Source organism: Salvelinus sp. IW2-2015, linkage group LG4q.1:29 (assembly GCF_002910315.2).
Source record: "Salvelinus sp. IW2-2015 linkage group LG4q.1:29, ASM291031v2, whole genome shotgun sequence".
Taxonomy (NCBI): Eukaryota; Metazoa; Chordata; class Actinopteri; order Salmoniformes; family Salmonidae; genus Salvelinus; species Salvelinus sp. IW2-2015.
This window is the reverse complement of record NC_036842.1, coordinates 79122411-79148250: the sequence shown is the minus strand read 5'-3', so window position 1 is coordinate 79148250 and position 25840 is coordinate 79122411. Positions and strand designations below refer to the sequence as shown.

Genomic DNA, 25840 nt, shown 5'->3' with positions numbered 1-25840 from the left:
TTTTCATTATGTGATATTGTGTGTAGATTGATGAGAGAAAAAAGTATGTAATACATTTCAGAATAAGGCTGTAACGTAACAAAATGTCAAGAGGTCTGAACACTTTCCCAATACACTGTAGGTGACCCCTTCACCTTGACAGGCCTGCTCAATTTCATTGAGAAACACAATGAGGTGTGCAGCATTGTAGGATCCAAGGAATGGCCTATGTCCTACCACACCCTCTTCAGAGATAGCTGTGCACATGGAGATGCCTCCCCCACGTTGTCCAGGCACTTGGATGGTCGCCCGTTCGCGGATGAGGTTCCGCCCACGGTGCCGAGTTTTGGTTGAAGCTTGCTTCATCAATAAAGATAGTTGTTTTTGCAGTATAATTCTAAGATGATATTGTGAAGTAGGATGTGCATCAAATAGTAACAGTAATACAGTATATATTGCTGTACCTGAACATACTCGACCCGCAGTTGTTTCACTCAGGCGTTGTTTCTCTCAAAAGGCACCAGGTAAATGTGTTTCATACATACCTGGTGCCTCTTCAAAAGGTGGGCAATTGTTGGTAGGCTGATGGTTGCCACATTGGCAAAGGTGTCATTGTTCTCCTAAATGGCCTGCTTTATTTCAGACAGCCAAATGTCATTCCTGGCCCTCATAATTTCCAACACACAGCCCACTCCTGCTGGTTGGTCAAACACACGGCCACGGTCCCCACCATTGGGCCATCTAGCAGTTCTGAGGATAGAACTCCCGAGTGGCGCAGCGGTCTAAGGCACTGCATCTCAGTGCTAGAGGTGTGACTGCACACCCTGGTTTGATCCCAGGCTGTATCACAACCGACCGTGATCGGCAGTACCTTAGGGTGGTGCACAATTGGCTCAGTGTCGTCCGGGTTAGGGGAAGCCGGGGTAGGCCGTCATTGTAAATAAGAATTTGTTTTTAACAGACTTGCCTAGTTAAATAAAGTTTAAATAAAAATAATGGACTATACTGTCAATAGATCATACTGTAAGAATAATGCGAATTTACATGTATTACAAGAAGTAATTTACTTTAAATGTAATGCTAAAGCATTTTTCTTGAAGAAATGTTCTTATAATCAAATTGACAGTTGATCTTTTCAGATTGGGGTTGAACTAAACTGGCAGCCTCTGCCATGGTAAGGCCTCTGTTTACCACATGGTCAACGATTATTTTATGGACTTCATTAGACACAACAGTTCCCTGCCATCTGCCTCCCCCTCTCTGATGTCCACCTCTTTGATGGGGCCCATGCCAACCTTTTTGACATTTTTGACAGGGCCCATGCCCACCTCTTTGACCACTTTGATGGGACCCCTGCACACCTCTCGTACAGGCCCCTTGTCCACGAACGCTTGCATTTCTTCCTCTCCCTTGCTGTCTATCCTGCTCCATGTTGAAAGACATTGCAAGTGTTCACACACCCTTTTATATGGTGATCGATTATGGTTACCACTATGTGGATATCAAGGGTCGATGTGCAGCAGGTGGGACGGAGTCAGGCGCAGGACATAGAGGATGAGTATGAACAGACTTTACTCAATACGACAACAAAATTATTTCCACGCAGGGAAAACAATCCAGCTCACAAAAATGTAGCGACAGCTTAACACAGAACAAACACACACAAAACCATGGGGGGAACCAGAGGGTTAAATAAGGAACATAATTATGGGAATGGAAACCAGGTGTCTACAATGAAGACAAAACAAATGGAAAATGAAAAGTGGATCGGTGGCGGCTAGAAAACCGGTGACGTCGACTGCCGAACGCCGCCCGAAGAAGGAGAGGGACCAACTTCGGCGGAAGTCATGACAGTGGAATCAGTTACCAACAATGAGTAGTCATTATGTATGGTTATCATGTATCATACATGTAATTTATAAACACACGTTTATTTCTGTAGTTCTCAAAATCCATATCAAGTAAACAAGCCCGTTTAAAATCTATAGGTTTATCAAATGGTTAAGTGATTAACCATTAAGCACAGTTGGATTAAGTGATAGTCAAATGTACTCAAACAAATGAGCAGAGAATCATGCGAAAAGTATTGTGAGCATTGCATTGTGAAAGGCAATTACGTTATATTAAAGGTATTTCTAGATGAAACACTGATTAGGTTTGGTGAAAAAGTTACTGTGTGATTTTGTGAGCTGCATTTAGTCAATTTAAAATATGCTTAAAGTAGAGATGATTGTTTTGAGTTTTGTACAGTTGTGAAATTTTACCAAATACTTGTGAAAATTGCACCAAAGCGATTAAAAACACTGTATATATATCCCAGAACAACCTGTTTAGAGTTCTTGATTGTGTGTGTGTGTGTGTGTGTGTGTGTGTGTGTGTGGTGTGTGTGTGTGTGTGTGTGTGTGTGTGTGTGTGTGTGTGTGTGTGTGTGTGTGTGTGTGTGTGTGTGTGTGTGTGTGGGTGTGTGTGGTGTGGTGTGTGTGTGTGTGTGTGGAGAGCCTGTAGGCAGGACTAGTTCATTGTGGTTAATTGGCTGATTGATTAATTGATAAACATAAATGACAAAGCGGATTAATAAGCCCTATGAAGGACGGGGAGATTGATTTTGTGATGTAATTATGATACCAATCACCAGCACATGAAATGAAAAGCAGTGAGTGACAAAGCATCCACACCTATGCAAACCAGAGATCCATTCTGAAGGGTGCTCTGAAAGGGACTATAAGACCAATATGGTTTCACTGACATCAGTCATTTATTTTCCTAAAAAATGAGAATGTCAGAGGCTCTAAGAGGTACACAACAACAAAGCAACACATAGATGTAGCTACACATAGATAGATAAAACATCTCTAAGAGTGGTTCCAAAGAGACAGGGCACAGCTAAGAGGAACAAGAGAGTGGCACACTAGGCCCTAGCATTGATCAGCTGTTAATTTACCCAGGCTGCCTCAAGCGAAGGCTAAGGAGAGAAATGAGGAGTTTAATGGTGTATTAAGGAGAAGCAGGTGGAACAGTGGGCCCTGGGCTGTGTTTTGAATAGACTGATGTTATGAATACTAACCATGGCACATCCTCGACCTTGATCAAAGGGAAAAGTGCTTGGCATCGTAATGCATTGTTCCTTCAAGGAACAGCAGGAGCCTCAGCTTTTTGTTTGTGCACCTTGCACATCGCTCTGAGCAGAAAGGAAAACATTTGAAAAATGTAGTGTAATGAATTGCGGTTGAAATAAATTATTTTGGCAATTGAAATAGCATTCATTGAAAGAGATAGAAACAGATAGAGACAGAGGTATCAACATCTATACCAATTATGTGCACCACACTGCTAAAACCATGGTGTATCGTTTTGTCCCCATTCAAAATCAGTAAGTAGTAATGCTTTATCAGTCCTACGCATTGGCAGTCAAGCCTGCTAGAGCTAAAAAGATATTCAGCACTGCCCACTCTCTTGCCTAAACACCTGCTGGAACCAAAGCAGCCCGCCACCGCCAACCTGTCCTTCAAACACACACACCGTGGGGCAAAGAGAAAAAATGTATAGCTAATTGTATAGCTAAAGTTGTATAGATAATCTCATGCTATCCTCCATGAGGCTGAGAGAAAATGTATTCTCATCAATAACAAAGCAAACCCGACAGTACACTGTCATGCTGTTTTTAGTGCTCAAACATAGTAAGAGTAAAACAGGTACAGTACATTTAAACATTGCTAACTACACATTTCCCTGCTGTGTTGTAAAGCAGCTGTAGCATTCCTTGCAGGATCAGACAGTAGCACACACTGTGTTTACTGATACACAGGTCCTATACTCAGGCTTCTGAATCCCTCATTCAATAATGCCTGCAACATGTAATCCAGGCAGAAAATTACAAGATTCTGTCACAGGCTGGTAGGCATTTTTGTCTAATAAACATGCATCTAAAGTCCTCTAAAGTTTGATGTTATTTTACACACCAGAGAACTTTGAGTCTATCAGATACTGTACATAGATTTTTATTTTGTGTTATTGACTGTACGTTTGTTTATGTGTAACTTTCTGTTGTTGTTTTTGTCGCACCTCTTTGCTTTATCTTGGGCAGGTCGCAGTTGTAAATGAGAACTTGTTCTCAACTGGCCTGGTTAAATAAAGGTGAAATAAAAAAATAAAAAAAACATACATAGATACGTTTTGGGAAAATGTGGCTACAATGGATACAAGAACACATTATTTCAGGTAAATGTCATTTTACTTGATTCTGCAAACGAAGCCAGACAGGCTTGTAAGGCAAACAGGGTGTAAGACATCCCATTTCAAATAGTTTACAGGTGCCTATTACGAACTTCAAAATATGTTTGCACTGAGGAAGCAACTGGGATTTGATTTGATTTGTTTTTGAGGTGGCAACTGGGTTATAATGACTGTGTGTAACGGTAGTCTTCATCCTCCTCATCTGAGGAGTAGGAAATGTCGCACCGGGCTATGCACACGTACTGGAGACACCGTGCGCTCTTCCGCATAACACGGTGTCTGCCCGTACGCTCGCTCTCCACGTTAAGCATGGGGAGTTGGCTCAGGTCTCCTACCTGGCTTAGCCACACCCCCCGTGTGCACCCCCCCCAAGACATTTTTGGGGCTGCCTCTCTGGCTTCCATCCGCGCTTTCTTGATCGCGGTGCCAACTCCATTCGCCGGTATCCCTCCTCGCACTGCTCCAGAGAATCCCAGGCGGGCTCCGGCACTCTCCCTGGGTCGACCGACCACCTTTCTATTTCATCCCAAGTTGTATAGTCCAGATCTCGCTGCTGCTGCTGCTGCTGCTGCTGCCCGTTACCACGCTGCTTGGTCCTGTTGTGGTGGATGATTCTGTAACGGTATTCTTCATCCTCCTCATCTGAGGAGTAGGAAATGTCGGACCAATACGCAGCGTGGTGAGTATTCATATTTATTTGAATACTTTTCAACAAGAACGAAAACAATAAACTGACAAAAATAACCGAAGATGCTACAGTCCCGAAATAGTGAACACAGAACATAGGAACACACGAACAGGAACAATCACCCACAACCCACAATGACAAAACAGGCTACCTAAATATGGTTCCCAATCAGAGACAACGACTAACACCTGCATCTGATTGAGAACCATATCAGGCCAAACACAGAAACAGACAAACTAGACATACAACATAGAATGCCCACTCAGATCACACCCTGACCAAACAAAACATATAAACATACAAAGCAAATTATGGTCAGGGCGTGACACTGTGGCTTGTATCAACACCCTGTTGTACACCATGTTATTGCAAACACAAACACACAAAAGACAAATTCATCCAAGTTGCAGAACATTTACATTTCAATTGAATTTCATTGCTAATGCTTCTTCTCCTCCCCTCAAGCGTCTGAATCCTCAGTTATGTAAAGTGTGCTAACAATAGACTTGCCTAGATTATCTGTAATAACAATCAGATTTTATGATTAGTTTAATCCAAATCTCATAAACCTTGGTGTGAAAAAGTCAAGCACAGTTGGAAATCCAGACCTCTCCTCCCGGGAGGGTACTATAAGAACACATGCTTTGACTAACTGCTGCTGGTGTGGGGTTTTACGGGGATGGTGACAATGTGTTTACTGTTGTGGTTGTTAAATCACAGTTAGTTATCATTACTAGTTAGTAAGTAGTTAGTAACAGTACAAGACGTGTTATCTTACTTGTAAAAGGTCTTTCATTTGAGAAGCAAGGCATATTGTTAGCACCTTGTATCCTTTGACCCTGTTACAGTTTCCTGTTCTTCACCAGATTGTACAACAATTAAAGTAAGTAATAACCATCATCATTCACACTTTCCAGGTCTATATCAAAGTCTTTAATATGAAACTTGACAAGGACGAGTGCTAGTGGTAATTTGATAATCATTCCCACTGTAGACAATCAACCATTTACAAGAACATTAGTCATCGTTGTAACCTGCTGGCAATCTCCATAATTATATGCAGAGACCGTGATGCTGTATGCAATGAATAGAAGGAGAAAAAGCTATTATCACTTCATATACAGCTGTCATATTCACTTACTTATACCGCAACCTCAACGGATGACCTTCCTTGCACAGAAAACACTTCTGGGTGGTGTGTTGTTTGTGGCTCTAACTACAGAGAAAAAAAGGTTGTAAATAAGAACCAGACCGTACAGAAAAACAACAATAGTTTATTTGTAACCTTATTTTTGTGTATGAACTACAAACTCTGGTTTCTATAATCAATCTTCATATTTTTTAAGGTCATGAAAGTATACTTACATGATAATCAATTTCTTATTCTTTTACAGCATGTTTCTCTTTTTCACTTGTTGAACAGTTTGTTGGCACATGTAAAATTAAAATTTACAAATGTTTTTTTGGTTTTTTTTTATTTCAAAATGTATCTTTATATAAATCTACCACTAGAACAGCATTCCCTTCCAGAGAAAAATAAAAATGACGTGGAAAGAACAACATCTTGCCCCATCTACCCAACCAAAACACTGAGGTACAGTACATACAGAATGAGATGGATTGACTACATTTCAATAGATTCACCATAAAAGTCTCAAAATAATGAAGGAAAGAGAAAGGAAGATAGATAAACTCTTATTTCAAACTTTTGGATCCAGACCACACCATGATCCCCAAACACACAAAGACATGGTTTACCACTGTGCTAAACTTCATGTAAACATGTTTCACCATGAGTAGTTATTGTATTGGCAGGGATGTCACACTGAGGAACATATTTGTTTCATGTTGACTAAAACTGGGTTGAAGAAGCTCATGTGAGATGGAGTTTACTTAATTATTAATGACGTCATTAAGTGCCACATGACATTAAAATAAGTTATTCATTCATCTTTGTGGATTACGTCATTCTGTGCACTTGCTGCCAAACGTATACTGTAAAAGTGACTGTTATACTGATTGCATCATGTGTCTATTCTCTGGTCCTGCATCCCCTACTGTCTAAGTTTAAGTGGAAAAGTAACTGGGATGACACAACATAGCATTATCATCTGCAACAACCTCTATACCTTACTGTTTATTGCCAAACACTGGTCAAGTGCAAGGGGATGACATACTATTACGTCACTGTAAAAATATTGTGACATAGTTGAGGTGCATTTCCATTAATGCTATCCATAGAAATATTTCCATTTGACTATGAGTAATGAGTAAAGCATCTAGCCAATGGGAACTCTGTTAGCTCATGCCTTTCCGCTCAAGGTCATGGTTTCTATGGTGAATGAATCAGCCCACTACTGTATTTGACATCATATCATTAATAGTGCTTATTCCCAGAGAAGAACTAGATGACATCTGGATGGGAAACAATGATGAGAATTTACCCCCAACCTTCTGGAAAATGTAAAATAGTACACAATCATTTATTTTCTAAGAAACAGAATGGAACCGAATGAAAAAGGACTGTTGCATACTCTTTCTTAGATGTTTGACATTATGGAGGGTGTGGAGATCAAAAGTAAAAGGGAGAAAAAAATATCAGTTCACCTCATCTATAAAGAGACACCTGGGGCATGTGGCTAAGCCTTGGATGTGAAGGGTACTTGTTTGGCCTCTGTATTTATGGCACCATCTTTCACTGTGGGGCCTATTGAACGTTTTCCAGGGAACAGGGTGCCTGTGAAAAGCTGTCCACCCAAAGCCCCTGCAGGCACATCAATTAAAATGGAAATGGTGCCATGGCCGAGGTAGAGGGATGCAGGTGTGACCTGAACATCTGCTTGATGCCCGACGTCACACGCTTCATACCTAAATCCTCTCTCTGCAAAAGCCCTGGCACTCTGTCCTCTGGGCTTCATCCTGCACTTGGCAGGAGCCCGGTGTGAATCTGAGGCTGCCGTGCCCAATGTGGGAACAGACTACAGACGACAGGCAATGTGCTGGAAGAAACAGCTGTGTTCGGGGTCCTAAACTCCCTCTCCCACTCACCAGTCAGCTCCTTGAAGTCAGGGGTCAGAGGTCACAGAGAGTTCATACAGGATTATTATAATTCTGATTATTACACCAGAATTATTGGGGGAGTTCTAGGAATCTTCTTTTGGACAAATTATTAGATCTTTCAACACCTGGAGAAGTGCTTAATTTCTCAGGAACCACATTAATATGATACAGCAATCTTCTGGAAATGCGCCCATATCTGTGATGGAATGGCACACCATTATAACAGATGGTGTCAGATGGAAACAAGGGGAATGGCATTCAGGGAGCTCTCATATGCTTGACTACATTTGCCAAAGTGATCTTAAAGCATCTTTGTGTGACTCACAAAGTTATTATGGATTAGAGCTAATAGAATAAAGAAGGAATCACAAATAGTATAAATGCACAACGTGTAAATGAGACAAAAACACTGTGTGAAACGTGTGACTTTCTGGCGCAATAAACACAGTGAAACAACTATGAATCGCTTGTTGCTAACAGTTGGCCCTGGGTTAGTTTGGAACACACTACCCTCGTTTAACGTCCCCAATCTATCGATGGCAGAGCCAAGTGTACATCTGTGTCTAATGCATTTGAGTGGAAGATTTAATGAAATATTGTGTTATTATCAGATTTCATCGCTGACAGTCCCAGCGTTCACCCTCAGATAACGACCAAGCTTTTAATCCATCTAAATTAACAGATGGTCACAAAAGATTTCATCAATTAATTTGTGGCAGGAGGAAATCTCTGCGGTTATCTAGAAATTCTCAAAGTATGTGGGGTAAAAAGTGATTGCCAACTTGCCATCACATACAGACTTATGGTTAGCATTAGAGTCACATAGAGTTTGTAAGCATATTAGTAAACCACCCTCCCTCAAATGAAGAAAAACAAAACATCTGATGAAATAAGTGCTGAAAAAATATTTGCAGAATACAGTTTTTTTCTTGATTAACCACAATATATTTTTTCTTAAATAAATAACTTCTGTTTTGTAAAGACACTTTTTGAAACATTAGACATACCCTAGTTCCTTCCCAATGTCATTGAATAAACATCAACCACTGATACCCTGGACACACAGTGAGTCAAGTCCTCCACTTCCCATTCATAGTCCTCATAACTAATATCCAATAATGTCCCTTTTAGTAATTTTATCAGTTCGTCTCATTATGAAAAAAGTTTTAGATCTGGGTCTCTTGTACATTGTCTTTCGAGCTGGCCCGGATTAACAAAGGTTCGTGCGCCGAGCTGTGTATGGAGTTGATGGTGGAGACGTGGTTGTACGCAGTCTTATAGGTGTTGTAATGGTTGAGGTGCTCATGCTCGAGCGGGGGAAGAGTCAGGTGGCCCTCCATGGCCGGCCCGCCCGTCACACAGTCCTCGTCCACGTTGATGATCTCGATGGTGCGCTGGGGTGCATGGTGATTCTGCTGGTGGTGCTGCTTTCTCATCTTGTAGAAGATGATGAGCATGACAGCGGCCATGAGGGTGATGGCCACAAAGCATCCGATGATGATCTTGGTGGTCTTCATCACCTCGTCCAGGCCGGTCATTGAGCCGCCGTTCAGGTCTGTGACGGGGATGGTAAAGGTCTTCTCTGTGACCCGAGTGGAGAGAGGTGTCCGGGCCGTGGTGGTGGTGGTGGTAGATGTGGATGAGACGGTCTCCCAGGAGCCGGCAGAGGGGGTAGGGCCCACATTATGCCCAACTGTGGTGCGCCCCTCGTCATGCACTGGCTCTATGGTCTCCACTGTCACTGTGGTAAAGTAGCTCAGGACGTTCTCTGTGGATGACACGTTCAGTGTGGCAGATGCTGTGGTATTGCCCGCTGAGTTGCTCACCATGCAGGTGTAGGTGCCCGTGTCCTGCATGGTGACGTTGGTGAAGTTGAGCGTGCCATCGTTTAGCACGGAAATGCGAATCTTGTATGCACCGTGGGTCATAATGGAGCCGTTGGGTGTAATCCAACTGACTGAGGTCAGAGAACTTGCCCTGCACTTCAGCTCCGCTGCCATGCCCTCTGTCACGTTCAGGTCAGCCGGAGGCTCTACGATAACCGGTGCATAACAATGGAAATAGTTCTGGTCCAGCTCACCGATGTAGCGCCCCTTGTGGCTTGCTGGGGAACTACAGCGGGCGCAGCAGCTGGTGTTGGCCGGCACCATCTCTTTGAGCCACCAGCTGAGCCACAGGATGTCACAGTTGCAGTTCCAGGGGTTGTGGTGGAGGTGGACTCTCTCTAGGTGGTGCAGGGGGGTGAAGAGATCATGGGGCAGCAGAGTGAGGTTGTTGTGGGCCAGGTTGAGCTCCACAAGCGACTGCAGGTCATCAAAGGAGTTCCTCTCAATGGTCTGGATCTGGGCGTGCATCATCCACAGCTTCTGCAGGTGGATCAGCCCTTTGAAGGAGCCGGGTCTGATGACCGTCAGCTGGTTCCCTGACATCTCTAGCTCGTCCAGCTTGACCAGTGGGATGAGGTTGGGAATCTCCTTGAGATTGCACATGCCCAGGTTCAGGTAGCGCAGGTTGCTGAGTCCCTCGAAAGCTCCCTCTGAGATATACGAGAGGCGTTTCAGTTCCCCTAAGTCCAGCCTCCGTAGCGAGGGCACCCTGTTGAACGCATACGAGGGAATGCTCTCGATTGGGTTGTTCCTCAGCCACAGCTCCTTGAGCTTGGAGAGGTACTCAAAGGCCCCGTTGGGGATGGTGGTGAGGCGGTTGTCGAACAGCTCCAGGGTGTTGAGACTAGCCAGGCCGTTGAAAGCCCCAATCTCAATGTTGCGGATGTGGTTCTTGCTGAGCTGGAGGATCTCCAGGTGCCGCAGATGCTTGAAGCTGTCCACCTTGATCACCTGGATGAGGTTCTCCTGAAGGTTCAGATATCGTGTGTTGGTGGAGATGCCGTCTGGGACATCACGTAGTCCCCGCCGGGTGCAGATCACCTTGCTGAACTGGTTGCTGCAGGAGCAGACGGATGGGCAGGTCTGCGCGCGCACCAGGCCCGCCACCGCCAGGAGCTGGAGGGCCAGGAGCAGCACGAACAAAGGGTCGGACAGGACCCGGTTCCACCTAGGACCTCTCATCGTCTGCTGCTGCCAAGAAGAGGTCATTTTGTTCAACATTCATAATTCATTGGCTGGATCATCCACTCTTTGGGAAGAGGCGGGGTTGGGGAAGGCTGAAATGAGAGAAGAAGAGAGAAAGGGGAGGGGTAGGTTAAAAGGGAGGAATGTAAATGAAACGCCATCATGTATTGCAATATGATGTGATTTATAATGTGTTTGCAAGATATAATTATAACATGTGTACATGAGCGCTGAGTGATGACACATGCTCTGAAGCCTTTTAATGCATTTCTTGTGCAATGAAACATTGAAAGGATAAACCGTGCATAATTAGGGCTGTGGCGGTCATTACATTTAGTCAGCCGGTGATTGTCAAGCAAATAACTGCCGGTCTCACGGTAATTGACCGCTAATTAACATAAACACATTTAGCTTCTCCTGGCTTCCACATATAGCCTACAAATCACTGATGCAGACCTTTGGAACATCTACATTTTAAAAGGTCTAATAAATCCATGTAATATAGCCTACACCATCACAATAAACACATTATTTATTTTAGACAGGTTTAACGAAACATGATATGTAGTCTATTTTAGAGGAACAGAATAGCATACTTTGAGTTGTCCTTATGTTTCTGTAGGCCATGATCTGGCTATTTCAATGGCTATGGGCTACACTAATTAATTTAGCTGACAAGATATTCTTAGAGATCCATGGCATTATTCTTATTATTTTGTAGTATGAATAATACAACTGAACATAGCTGAATAAAATAGAAAGGATATTTTCCCCAAATGATTTGAGGGAGTGCACACAAGTGGCTATTCCGTGTTGAGCAGTTAAGAAAGAAACAGGTACTCCTATATGCTTAAAACTTCATAGGGATAGCCCCCTTTTTTTCAATTTTCGCCTAAATGACATACCCAAATCTAACTGCCTGTAGCTCAGGCCCTGAAGCAAGTACATGCATATTTTTGGTACCATTTGAAAGGAAACACTTTGAAGTCTGTGGAAATGTGAATTGAATGTAGGAGAATATAACACAATAGATCTGGTAAAAGAAAATAGAAAGAAAAAACCAACCGGTGTATTTTTACCACAATCTTTAAAATGCAAGAGAAAGGTCACTGTTATAGCCATCACTCTGGTTGTAATTCCGATATTGTCCACACGATCGCAGCAGTGTATGTGCAAAGTTTCAGATGGATAACTTGGAGTATGACTGCTCCTCAAGACTTTTAGTGTGAAGTCCCCATGTACATTTGGGCAAATCATGAAAAACCCATTCGTGTTCATATTCCATTTTTCATCAAGAATATCGTCAAATCTGTATACTTGGAATTTTATTTAGCTTTCCAAGTATTAGTATCCATATTATAAGTTCAACATTTGCAAAACAACCATTTTTCATAACTTTATAACTCTGAATACCCTTGTTTTCTTTCTCCAAAATGAAAAGGCATGCTGTCGTACAAGGTTAGTACCTACATTTTATGACATATACATGGTTTACTCCCGTAAATCCCAGCTCATTGGCTATCTAGATAGCTTTGTTTGACCCCGATTGGTGCTTATTTGACAAAGATACAGTCGTTCAAGTGATGGCCGCCCGCGTCTTCGGCGTGCCATGAAGGCATCGCTCTCTGACCAAATATGGTGTCCTATAGGATATACTACACTCCTAATGAAATAGTGAAGTCATGTTACCTTCTAGGATATCTGAGGAATAGAAACAAACATGATTTGACTCGTTCAAACAACGTTCAGGGTGAGATTTTCACAGATTCCTTTATTTGCAAATTGAACATGTGGAAATACAAAATCGATTGTGTGTGCTATATGGACCTTTTAAGGACATACAAAATTATTTTATCTAACTAAACGACACTTCATGTTATCTCTGGGACCCTTTGGATGATAAATCAGAGCAAGATTTCAGAATGTAAGTACACATGTCACCTTCAGAGGTGAATTTATCAAACCTATCACGTTGAAAAAAGTGTTTTGTTGTTAGGAGCTCTCCTCAAACAATAGCATGGCATTTTTTCACAGTAATAGCTACTGTAAATTGGACAGTGCAGTTATATTAACAACAATTTAAGTTTTCAGCCGATATAAGACACTTATATGTACCGACGTTTGTTGTTTCTCTAAAATCTGCGATCTTGACAAAATGCACTGTATGATTTACAACTGTCCCGTTGATGGAACGCCTATCCTTTTAATTTAGAGTTATTTATGTAACTTTAATTGTGATACAAATGTTGGGCTTTATGATTAGATGTTTTATACATTCTAAGGCTGCATGATGCAACTCTAATGATGATTTGAAAAAAGTTGCATGAAAGGCATGAGGGCTCATTGTTTTTTGCAAAGGCTGTACACACCTCATCAGTCTCTCATTCCCAATTTGACAAGCACTTGATAATGCCTCGAATTTCGCGGCTGCATTCACTTTGTGTGGCCGTAATGCCCCCTAAAAGAATCTATGCCTTTTGGGGCCAGTGCCCATTGTGCCCTTGGGCTGAATATAATAATGATAGTTCCCTTCTCCCGGCTGCATGTCGAAGCACCTCTCACTCACATGGCTATCGGTCTCGTGATCTGTGTCCTTATCCAACTCTGAGGTGCATATGGAAGATATTGGAAGAACTGTCCACATTTACTTTTCGTCAGTCAATAAGATGAGTAGGCCTAGCGAACAGCAAAAGCACTAGCCTATGTCAATCTACTATCCCCCGTAGTACAACAGTTGACCTATTCTATTCTGCGCGAGAAACACATATTCCAAACATAGTCTGGGACAGTTGTGGGATGCGATAGATCCCAAATGAATACAACCACTATCATCAAAACACCTGTTTTAAGCAATGAGCCTGATGCAACAGATGAGAACGTTTAGCTTAGAGTGTTGATCAACTATTAGGCTGTTTCTTCACATTATAAGCGCAGCAATGTTCACACAGTAGTAGGCTATAAGAGCAAATGTTCAATTAGCAGGAAAACCCATTCTCAAAATTGACCACAAATACAATTATGCATGTAATGCTTTTATTATAAAGGTGCATTTTAATAGTGAAAATTATCTTCCGCAAACTCACACGCTATGTATAGTATGCCAGCTAGGCTCTACACCCATTGCAAAGCAATAAACTGGGCATCATTCACAAGTGATAGGCTAATATATCATTCACAAGTGATAGGCTAATATATCATTCACATGTGATAGGCTAATATTGTTAACCATCACACTATTCTTGATGTAATCTTGTCTTTACATACACTAAATAATATGTGTTAAATTTGTTGTGATTTAGAATGGACCATTATCATGCACCTTACTCGAAACAAGGGCAGTAGAAAAAAATACATGTCATCTATGCACTTAAATAGCATATGGAGGACACTTTTCCCGTGGTTCCTTTTCATGCCAGCCAGGTAGGCTATACTCCTGTTGTAAAGAGAAACAATGTGCTTAATATTAGGAAAGTTGAGAAATAAATATAGTAGGCCTAGTGTGTAGAAAAATGATGGGATCATCCTTTTTTTAACAGAGGCCATCACTCTGTTTTCTCACGCAATTCCATAGCCTATAGAAATGTTGAGCAACGTGAGCTTATGCTGTCATGAAGTGTTTGATTAGATTTTCACATTTTCATTGATGTCAGAGTGATTAGAGGGCCAGTAGAGTGCTGAGTACCAGGCAGTTATCAAGTTTGGTAGGCTACTAACGGTCATCAGCAGCATCAGAGCTTGGAGAACCATGATTACCGTGACTAAACGTTCACGTGGAATTTGACTGCTGTCATGACTTGTGACCGCTGGTGTGGCGGTAATACGGTCACCGTAAAACCCCTACGCATAATCTGCCTAAAAAAAAGGTTACAGGATTAAATACACACACACACACACACACACACACACACACACACACACACACACACACACACACACACACACACACACACACACACACACACACAAAACAGAGACAGAGACACATGCACACAGACATGCACCACACAGAGCCCAAAATATAAGCAATCCCCTGTCATTCACAGGTGCATACAGGGTATGGCCACATCAACCATTTCAGATCTGACAAGACCATAAGGTGCCAGAACCCCAAACATAAAAACAGAGAGAGAAATGATCCCGTCTACCCCACAATACACTCACTCATTCACTCACTCACTCACTCACACTGTGAACCACAATATGAACCTGCGATGACCTTGGCAGTGTGTTTTATATCTATTTCTGTTTCTGAGAGTGTTCCCCTTGCAGTCTCAATCTCAGTCACATAAAACAAAATCACAATAATTCCTCCAACATCTGTGCTGTATCTCTCCAGTGGAGAGGAGGAGTGGAGGCAGGCACAGCCATGTCTGAAGCTGTGATGTGATTTATATTTCAGACTGTGGGGACATAAATAACAGGAAAGTTGCCACCCACCAGTCCTTCAATCATGCCGCCATATCAGGTCATTTCTGATTACATCTCGGAGTGATGCTCAATTGTATGTATGTGGCTGGACTGTGAAAAGGCAGAGGCACAAAGATAGCAGGGAATGATGATCTGTCTGTATCATATGTCATGCTGTTAGGGGATGTGTATGCTGTACTATGCTTGCCTCTCCTCTGTGCTGGTGTGTGTGTGTGTGTGTGTGTGTGTGTGTGTGTGTGTGTGTGTGTGTGTGTGTGTGTGTGTGTGTGTGTGTGTGTGTGTGTGTGTGTGTGTGTGTGTGTGTGTGTGTGTGTGTGTGTGTGTGTGTGTTTGCTTGTTTGCGGGCATGTGTGCATGCATGCCTTAGTATGTAAGAAAAATTATGCGTGTGTACTTTCATGTGTTTGTGCTCTTAAGTTTCTATATGTTCTTTTGCAGCAGGTTCAGAGATGAGTATATATTTGTGATGCTTGTGCTCATATAGCTTTGTGTCTGTCTGACTGTCACTATGGATCAGTGGAATCACCATGATGCAGTACTGTATTTTAATGACATTTGACTTCAGTGTTGCAACCTACAGTATGTATGAGGGAGCCACACTAGTGGTCTTGAAGAAGTTCTTAGCTACAGTACATTCTCCATTGTGTGAGTCCAGCCATAAGGCCAGCTCTGGAACAAAAATACGTCCCATTTTCACTGGAGGATGGGCAGGCTATTACTGTAACTATCGGTTAATTTCATGATTACCAAGGACATTAATTATTTAATTACCTTTACCCCAATTCTGATCAGCCCATAGCCTGAGGGTGGACATGGTGTTTCTGTTCGGGAGATCAGAGAAATGTGACAGGGATCACACACAAGGCTGAAAATCGCATTCCAGTCGAGCTCCTCTAATTTGTTGGGCATTAAGGCAGAAAGCAATTGACAATGGTTAGAAATTTAGGGCACAATGTGACTTTATTTTGGCTTGCCTGGTCTCTTTCTCATAACTCATTGGTTACCATGCCTTGTGGATTTACATTGTATTGGAGGTGACTATTTGAGGGGATATATTCAGTGCAGTACATTAAGCTGATCGAACTTTTGCCCATAAGATACAGTAAGACTCACTACCTAAATCCAGCAGAAGTTAAATTAGTAGCTACTTTTAAAGCACCCCATAGACAGCTGTATCCCTTATCCCCTTATGCAATGTCATTCTCTACTTATTTCCTCATCCCCTAATTCTCCACCAATAGAGCCTTGAAATAAATTAAACAATGAAATCAGAGGTACGCAATCCAATTCATGACGAGAGAGAAAAGAAGATGAAGTTGATTTACGAAGCAATCCGTCTCCTCACTGACAATGAGAGCAGCGAAATTGGATTTAGAGCTGGGAGGGAATTAGATGGAAAAAAGATAAACAAAATGAGATTAAGAAATGAATAGGTTTTTAAACTTTTGTCCCCATAAGAGACGATGAACTGGCAGTAGGCTTCTTGGAAGCCTGAGAGCAGGGGAAATGGCTAAAGCATGACCCAGATTGGCAGAATGCAGCAAAAATTAGATAAGCAAGATTTGTGAATTAATTTTCTATGTAGCTGACAATGGGGAGAACTGCTTAAGGAGAAGGAGAGCTGTTAAAAACGTGCCATCTCTGTCATGAAATGAAAAGGCCTCCACAATGTCAACAATCAGGCAATTCCAGGTGATTAGAGTTATGCACAGGGTAGATGTTGTGGCTCGCCAAAGATATAGGATCAGATTCAGACTGAAAACCCAACCTTGATCATTAGAAGTATAACACCATCTGACCCTGGACAAGCAGTCTGAGACAATTACTACCGACTCCTAAAGCTGGACTGCAGAGGCCAATTACCCTGATCAGCACAGTAGCTCTCTGCCCTCAGAGCATGGCCCAGCATCATGGCGTAGCTTCATGCAATCACGCTCCCTGATAGTTCTCTCGCCACACTGCTAGGTACAGTGGGTGTAATGACTACAGCCCATGTGCCATCAGGCAGCAGGAGAAGAGCATCACTAGTTCTGCTGCCCAGTCTCTTTATTTTGGGGATGTATATGCCCTTTGATACGACAAAGCCAATGTAGCCAGAGGCATATGTTTCAACTAAATTCCAAGCCATCAGACAGCAGGGGAAGAGTAAGCAATGCAGACCCAGTTCAGAGCAATGACTGGACAATACTTTGAGGTTAAGGATCGCAAACTGTATACAACATCAAACATGAATACAAATACCAGGGTTAAAAAGGTCAACCTTTACAGTATATAAGGCGTAACCACTGCAATATAAATTTGACCTAAATTCACCACATACTGTAGGTAGGAATATACACTGGGTATACCAAACAATAAATTCCTAATATTGAGTTGGACGCCAAATCCTTCTTTAACCTGTCTCCTCCCCTTCCTCTATGCTGATTGAAGTGTATTTAACAAGTGACATCAATAAGGGATCATACACTACATGACCAAAAGTATGTGGACACCTCATTCCAAAATCATAGGCAATAATATGGAGTTGGTCCCCCCTTTGCGGAAATAACAGCATCCACTCTTCTGGGAAGACTTTCAATTAGATATTGGAACATTGCTGCGGGGACATGCTTCCATTCTGTGCAGGCCAGTCAAGTTCTTCCACACCGATCTCGACAAACCATTTCTGTATGGACCTCTCTTTGTGCACGGGGGCATTGTCATGCTGAAACAGGAAAGAGCCTTCCCCAAACTGTTGCCACAAAATTGGAAGCACAGAATTGTCTACAATGTCATTGTAGGCTGTAACATTAAGATTTTCCTTCACTAAAACTAAGGGACCTAGCCCGAACTATGAAAAACTGCCCCAGACCAATATTCCTCTTCCACCAAACTTTACAGTTGGCACTCTGCATTCAGGCAGGTAGTGTTCTCCTGGCATCCACCAAATCCAGTTTAGTCTGTCGGACTGCCAGATGGTGAAGCGTGATTCATCTCACCACTGCTCCAGTGTCAGCAAACTTTGCGCATGGTGATCTTAGGCTTCTGTGCGGCTGCTCGGCCATGGAAACCCGTTTCATGAAACTCCCGACAAACAGTTATTGTGCTGACGTTGCTTCCAGAGGCATTTTGGAACTCGATAGTCAGTGTTGCAACCAATAACAGACGATTTTTACCTGCTTCAGCACTCGGCGGTCCCGTTCTGTGAGCTTGTGTGGCCTGCCACTTCGCGGTTGAGCCATTGTTGCACTTCACAATAACAGCACTTACAGTTGACCGGTGCAGCTCTAGCAGGGCAGAAATTTGAAGAACTGATCTGTTGGAAAGGTGGCAACCCATGACGCTGCAACGTTTAAAGTCACTGAAATCTTCAGTAAGACCATTCTACTGACAATGTTTGTCTATGGAGATGGTTGTGTGTTCGATGTTATACACCTGTCAGCAATGGGTGCGGCTGAAATAGCCGAATCCACTATTTTGAATGAGTGTACGCATATTTTTGTATATACAGTTGAAGTTGGAAGTTTACATACACCTTAGCCAAATACATTTAAACTCAGTTTTTCACAATTCCTGACATTTAAGGAGAGGTATATCTATAATTCAATGTGTATAACTTGTATTATCATCAACATGTATGATGACTATTTCTGTAAATTGATGTGGCTCTCTGCAAAATCACCGGATGGTTTTGGAACTAGTGAATGTAACGCGCCAATGTAAACTCCGATTTTTTTATATAAATATGAACTATATCAAACAAAACATGCATGTATTGTGTAACATGAAGTCCTATGAGTGTCATCTGAAGAAGATCATCAAAGGTTAGTGATTAATTTTAGCTCTATTTCAGCTTTTTTGTGACTGCTATCTTTCACTGGGAAAATGGCTGTGCTTATTGTGGTTTGGTGACCTAACATAATCGTTTGTAGTGCTTTCGCTGAAAAGCATATTTGAAATCGGACACTTTGGTGGGATTAACAACAAGACTACCTTTAAATTGGTATAAGACACATGTATGTCTGAGGAATTTTAATTATGAGATTTCTGTTGTTTTGAATTTGGCGCCCTGCACTTTCACTGGCTGTTGTCACATCATCCCGTCACCGGGATTGCAGCCATATGAAGTATATCCTAGTAATTTAATCCTAGTAAAAAGTCCCTGTCTTAGGCCAGTTAGGATCACCACTTTTTTTTAAGAATGTGAAATGTCAGAATAATAGTAGAGACATAGATTTTTTTCAGTTTTTATTTCTTTCATCACATTCCCAGTGGGTCAGAAGTTTACATACACTCAATAAGTATTTGGTAGCATTGCCTAAAAATGGTTTAACATGGGTCAAACGTTTCGGGTAGCCTTCCACAAGCTTCCCACAATAAGTTGGGTGAATTTTGGCCCATTCCTCCTGACAGAGCTGGTGTAACTGAGTCAGGTTTGTAGGCCTCCTTGCTCGCACAGACTTTTTCAGTTCTGCCCACAAACTTTCAAATGGATTGAGGTCATGGCTTTGTGATGGCCACTCCAATACCTTGACTTTGTTGTCCTTAAGCCATTTAGCCACAACTTTGGAAATATGCTTGGGGTCATTGTCCATTTGTAAGAGCCATTTGCGACCAAGCTTTAACTTCATGACTGATGTCTTGAGATTTTGCTTCAATATATCCACATAATTTTCCTGCCTCGTGATGCCATCTATTTTATGAAGTGCACCAGTCCCTCCTGCAGCAAAGCACGGTTGGAATGATGTTCTTCGGCTTGTAAGACTCCCCCTTTTTCCTCCAAACATAATGATTGTCATTATGGCCAAACAGTTCTATTTTTGTTTCATCAGACCAGAGGACATTTCCCCAAAAAGTAAAATGTTTGTCCCCATGTGCAGTTGCAAACCATAGTCTGGCTTTTTTATGGCGGTTTTGGAGCAGTGGCTTCCTCCTTGCTGAGCAGCCTTTCAGGTTATGTCGATATAGGACTCGTTTTACTGTGGATATATATACTTTGGTACCTGTTTCCTCCAGCATCTTCACAATATCCTTTGCTGTTGTTCTGGTATTGATTTGCACTTTTTTGCACCAAAGTACGTTCATCTCCAGGAGACAGAACGCGTCTCCTTCCTGAGCGGTATGACGGCTGCGTGGTCCTTGCGTACTATTTTTTGTACAGATTAACGTGGTACATTCAGTTGTTTGGAAATTGCTCCCAAGGTCTACAATTTATTCTCTGAGGTTTTGGCTGATTTCTTTAGATTTTCCCATGATGTCAAGCAAAGAGGCACTAAGTTTAAAGGTAGGCCTTGAAATACATCCACAGGTACACCTCCAAATGACTCAAATTATGTAAATAAGCCTATCAGAAGCTTCTAAAGCCATGACATAATTTTCTGGAATTTTCCAAGCTGTTTAAAGGCACAGTCAACTTAGTGTATGTAAACTTCCGACCCACTGTAATTGTAATACAGTGAACTATAAGTGAAATAATCTGTCTGTTGAACAATTGTTGGAAAAATGACTTGTGTCATGCACAAAGTAGATGTCCTGACCGACTTAACAAAACTACAGTTTGTTAACAAGACATTTGTTGAGTGGTTGAAAAAGTAGTTTTAATGACTCCAACCTATGTATGTAAACTTCAGACTTCAGATGTATATTGTAGCTTTCAACTGGATGCACCTGGTCAGTCTATGTCATGGAAAGAACAGTTGTTCTTAATGTTTTTTACATTTCAAAGCACAAGTCAGGAGAGTGCTGGGTTCATTCAACACTGCATTAAAACTAGCAATGTAACTCAAATAGACTGGTCTAGATGTTGCAGAATTCAAAGCACAGGTCACTTCTAGCTGTGTCCACACACCACTCTACTAAAAATAAAAACTGGACAACTCACCATCAGCCTGTAGTGTATAAGTATCAACATTCCATTTCACAGAGTGAATTCTCGAAAATTGGTACTGTTGACTAACCCCATTCTGTACAAATTTGCGCAACCGCGACATTCAAACGAGGCTGCAATGAAAACTAATGGGACTGTAGCGACTGTGTTGGCATCCAAATCTTGGGTGGGAACTACGTTTCTATACAAGCGTTGATTGACATGGTAATGGCCCGATAGTATTGGAGAAAAGTTGAAAAAACTGATCCTTCTGTCGCTGTACGTTAAATTGTGACGTGTCATGACATAATGTACAGCACGCATAATGCAACTCATTCTGTGTCGTACAGCCTCAGGCAGCATGAAGGTCTCGTCATTGATATCACTGGAAAGGGACAAATGGTGCTTTACAATGGTATTCATATTACAGATGACCTGGAAGTATTACGTTTTTGGGTGCTAAAATAAGGTAAATTGTATGTTACAGTGCAATGTACAAAAGTGCATTAGCTAACTATGCTAGCAATGCAAATGGATTTCTGATTCGAATATTATTACTACACAGATCATACACGTTTGCTAGCTAACAAGCAGTACACCTTAACTTGCAATAAATATGACTTTCTGACAAAATTAGAAACTATATCTGAAAATGCAGCTAGACTCTAGACATGGATGAACTCTTCACAGCAGACTAGAACCGTTGAACTCTGTTTTGTTTGTAGCTACATCTTGTTTGGCCAGCGTTGTGTCAAAACACTCCGGTTCACACTGACCGTGGCTTGTGCAGAAAGTAGCACATCACTTTTTCCAACTGATCTGTCGATAGCGCCTGGTAAATTCAGGGCATCAATGTTGTTGAGAAATGTTTTAAAAAATGTAGTTCTCAATGGCTAACGTTAAATCTTTCAAAAACGGTGAGGTAGAAATGACTGTCAACACATACTGAACCGCTCACATTACAGACAGAAGCATGCTACATGGCAGACCAATCCAAACTCATCTCCCGGCATGTCCAGCCCATACATTATCTAAGCCAATCATGGCTAGCGGGAAGGTTCCTGACTTTTTCCGTGGCTAAACCAACTAGGCTCATAATGTAACAATTTTATTCGTATTCATGGATGAAATAAAAGTTTGTTATTAACCTCTCTGGGATCGCGGGACCCTTGCGTCCCAACAGCCTGTTAAAATGTAGAGCGCCAGATTCAAAAAAAAATCTATAAAATCAAACTTGATTAAATTACACATATAAGATACCGAATTAAAGCTACACTCGTTGTGAATCCAGCCAACATGTCAGATTTCAAAAAGGCTTTTCGGCGAAAGCATAAGATGCTATTATCTGATGATAGTGCAATGACTACACTCTCTTTGTTGACAATTTCAACCATGCCGGCGCTACTCAAAACGCAGAAATAAAATATAAAACATGCATTACCTTTGACGAGATTCTTTTGTTGGCACTCCAATATGTCCCATAAACATCACAAATGGTCCTTTAGTTCGATTAATTCCGTCCATATATATCCAAATTGTCCATTTATTTCGCGCCGTTGTACCAGGAAAAACAGCCTTCAATTTGCGCAAAATCACGACAAAATATCTAAAAAATTACCTCTAAACTTTGCCAAAACATTTCAAAGTACTTTTGTAATACAACTTAAGGTATTTGTAAACGTTAATAATCGATCAAATTGAAGATGGGTCAATCTGTTTTCAATACAGGATATCAACAAACTCACRGTACTTTTCAAGTCTTGCGCAACTCTCAAACATAAACAAACGACGTSACTCCACTTCCGGGTCAATATCTTTCTCATTTCACTAATGAAAAACCTTAACCTTTTTCCATACAATGGCGACATCCAGTGGAAGCAGTAGAAACTGCGTGCATAGTAATTAGAATTCTGCTTTGCCCATGAGAACTCATTGAACATACAGTGACTTAACAATAAAAAAGTTAGTCCTCAGGGTTTTGACTGCTATATAAGTTCTGTTATACTTACAGATATGATTCAAACAGTTTTAGAAACGTCAGAGTGTTTTCTATCCAAATCTACTAATAATATGCATATCATATATTCGCTAAACGCGTTTAGATTTTAAAAAAAAAATTACGTTCAAATGCCGCTCATGTGAAATTGTGAAGATCGACATAAACATTAGTTTCCTGAAACAAGTCACATATGTGATACTGCAAAATCAGCTTGCATCTTAAACATCAGGCTCATCTGAAAATAGATCAAAGGCTTGTCCTCTCACGAGTGCAGCCTTCCTTGTGCAGATGTGGGCTAATTTCCTCAAATATCTGTATTTACATACTATGTCTGGACTCTAGGCTAATCTTATGAACTGTCTTTTAGACCTCACACTACCTTCACAGTGCATTCGGAAAGTATTAACCTCTTTGGGGTTGGGGGCAGTATTTTCACGTCCGGATGAAAAGCGTGCCCAGAGTAAACTGCCTGCTACTCAGGCCCAGATCCTAGGATATGCATATTATTAGTAGTAGTAGATTTGGATAGAACAGACTCTGAAGTTTCTAAAACCGTTTGAATGATGTCTGTGAGTATAACAGAACTCATATGGCAGGCAAAAACCTGAGAAAGAATCCAACCAGGAAGTGGGAAATCTGAGGTTTGTAGGTTTTCAACTCTTTGCTTATCCAAGATACAGTGGAAATGGGGTCATCTTGCACTTCCACTAGATGTCAACAGTCTATAGAACCTTGTTTGATGCTTCTACTGTGAAGTGGGGGCGAATGAGAGGATATTGAGTAAGGTCTCTCCCAGAGTGCCACTAGCTGACCATGCGTGTTCATGTGAGAGTTAGCTGCGTTCCATCACATTTCTGAAGACAAAGGAATTCTCCGGTTGGAACATTATTGAAGATTTATGTTAAAAACATCCTAAAGATTGATTCTATACATCGTTTGACATGTTTCTACGGACTGTAACGGAACTTTTTGGACTTTTCGTCTGTACTTTCCACTGGACTTGCACGCGCGTCGTGAGTTTAGATTGTATCCTGAACGCACGAACAACAAGGAGGAATTTTGACATAAATGATGGAAATTATCTTACAAATCAAAGATTTATTGTGGATCTGGGATTCCTGGGAGTGCATTCTGATGAAGATCATCAAAGGTAAGTGAATATTTATAATGCTATTTCTGACTTATGTTGACTCCAACATGGCGGATATCTCTTTGGGTTGATTTGTCGTCTGAGCGCCGTACTCAGATTATGCTTTTTCCGTAAAGTTTTTTTTAAATCTGACACAGCGGTTGCATTAAGGAGAAGTGGATCTAAAATGCAATGTGAAACACATGTATTTTCATCAACATTTATGATGATGTTATTTCTGTAAATTGATGTGGCTCTCTGCAAAATCACTGGATGTTTTGGAACTACTGAACATAACGCGCCAATGTAAACTCAGATTTTTGGATATAAATATGAACTTTACCGAACAAAACATACATATATTGTGTAACTTGAAGTCCTATGGGTGTCATCTTATGAAGATCATCAAAGGTTAGTGATTCATTTTATCTATATTTCTGCTTTTTGTGACTCCTCTCTTTGGTTGGAAAAATGGCTGTGTTTTTCTGTGAATAGGCACTCACCTAACATAATCGTTTGGTTTGCTTTCGTCGTAAAGCCTATTTGAAATCGGACACTGTGGCTGGATTTACACAACAAGTGTATCTTTAAAATGGTGGAAAATACATGTATGTTTGAAGAATTTGAATTTTGGGATTTCTGTTGTTTTGAATTTGGCGCCCTGCAGTTTCACTGGCTGTTGACGAGGTGAGACGCTACCGTCCCACATACCCTAGAGAGGTTAACCTCTTGACGCTAGGGGTCATATATATACTTTTTTTAAATAACGTTCCCAAGGTAAACGGACTATTTCTCAGGTCCAGATCGTAGAATATGCATATACTTTACAGATTAGGATAGAAAACACTCAAAAGTTTCCAAAACTGTCCAAATATTGTCTGTCAGTATAACAAAACTGATAATGCAGGCAAAAACCTGAGAAAATCTAACCCGGAAGTGGTTTATTTTTATTTTTAATCTGTGTTTCCTGGCCCGTCTTTCTTCCATTTAAAGGGGTATCAACCATATTCCTTTTCCAATGGCTTCCTCAGGCTGTAACCAGGCATTAGACATAGTTTCAGGCTTTTATTTTGAAAAATGAGCGAGATTTTTCAAAAGTAGTCAGGTGGCCTCTGATTAGTTCCTGCGTAGCTCTCCATTTTCTTTTTCTCTCTTATCTTCTTGCAACTATAGGGGGTGCTGTTCCGCATTAGCATATTTGTTCTCCAAATAAACTGCCTCGTGCTAAATTCTTGATCGTACAATATGCATATTATTGTTATTATTGGATAGAAAACACCTTCTAGTTTATAGAAGTTGGAATTTTGTCTCTGAGTGGTACAGAACAATTTCTACAGCACTTTTCATGACAGGGTTCAAATTTCAGAAATTTTTACCTCTGATCTGGGTCTGTTTTTAAGGCGACAGT

At 41.4% G+C, this 25840-nt stretch overlaps 1 protein-coding gene across 1 annotated transcript in view; it reads right to left on the bottom strand.

The window, feature by feature from the left end:
• Window positions 1-6154: 6154 nt before the first annotated feature.
• The window catches only part of LOC111962587 (leucine-rich repeat-containing protein 4C-like), a 102234-nt gene continuing 82548 nt past the window's right edge, over window positions 6155-25840 (bottom strand). Inside the window, exon 3 of the mRNA XM_023985760.2 lies at window positions 6155-11123. Coding sequence (XP_023841528.1) covers window positions 9127-11067 — 1941 coding nt within the window. The 5' untranslated portion in view covers window positions 11068-11123 and the 3' untranslated portion in view covers window positions 6155-9126. The remainder of the gene's footprint in view (window positions 11124-25840) is intronic.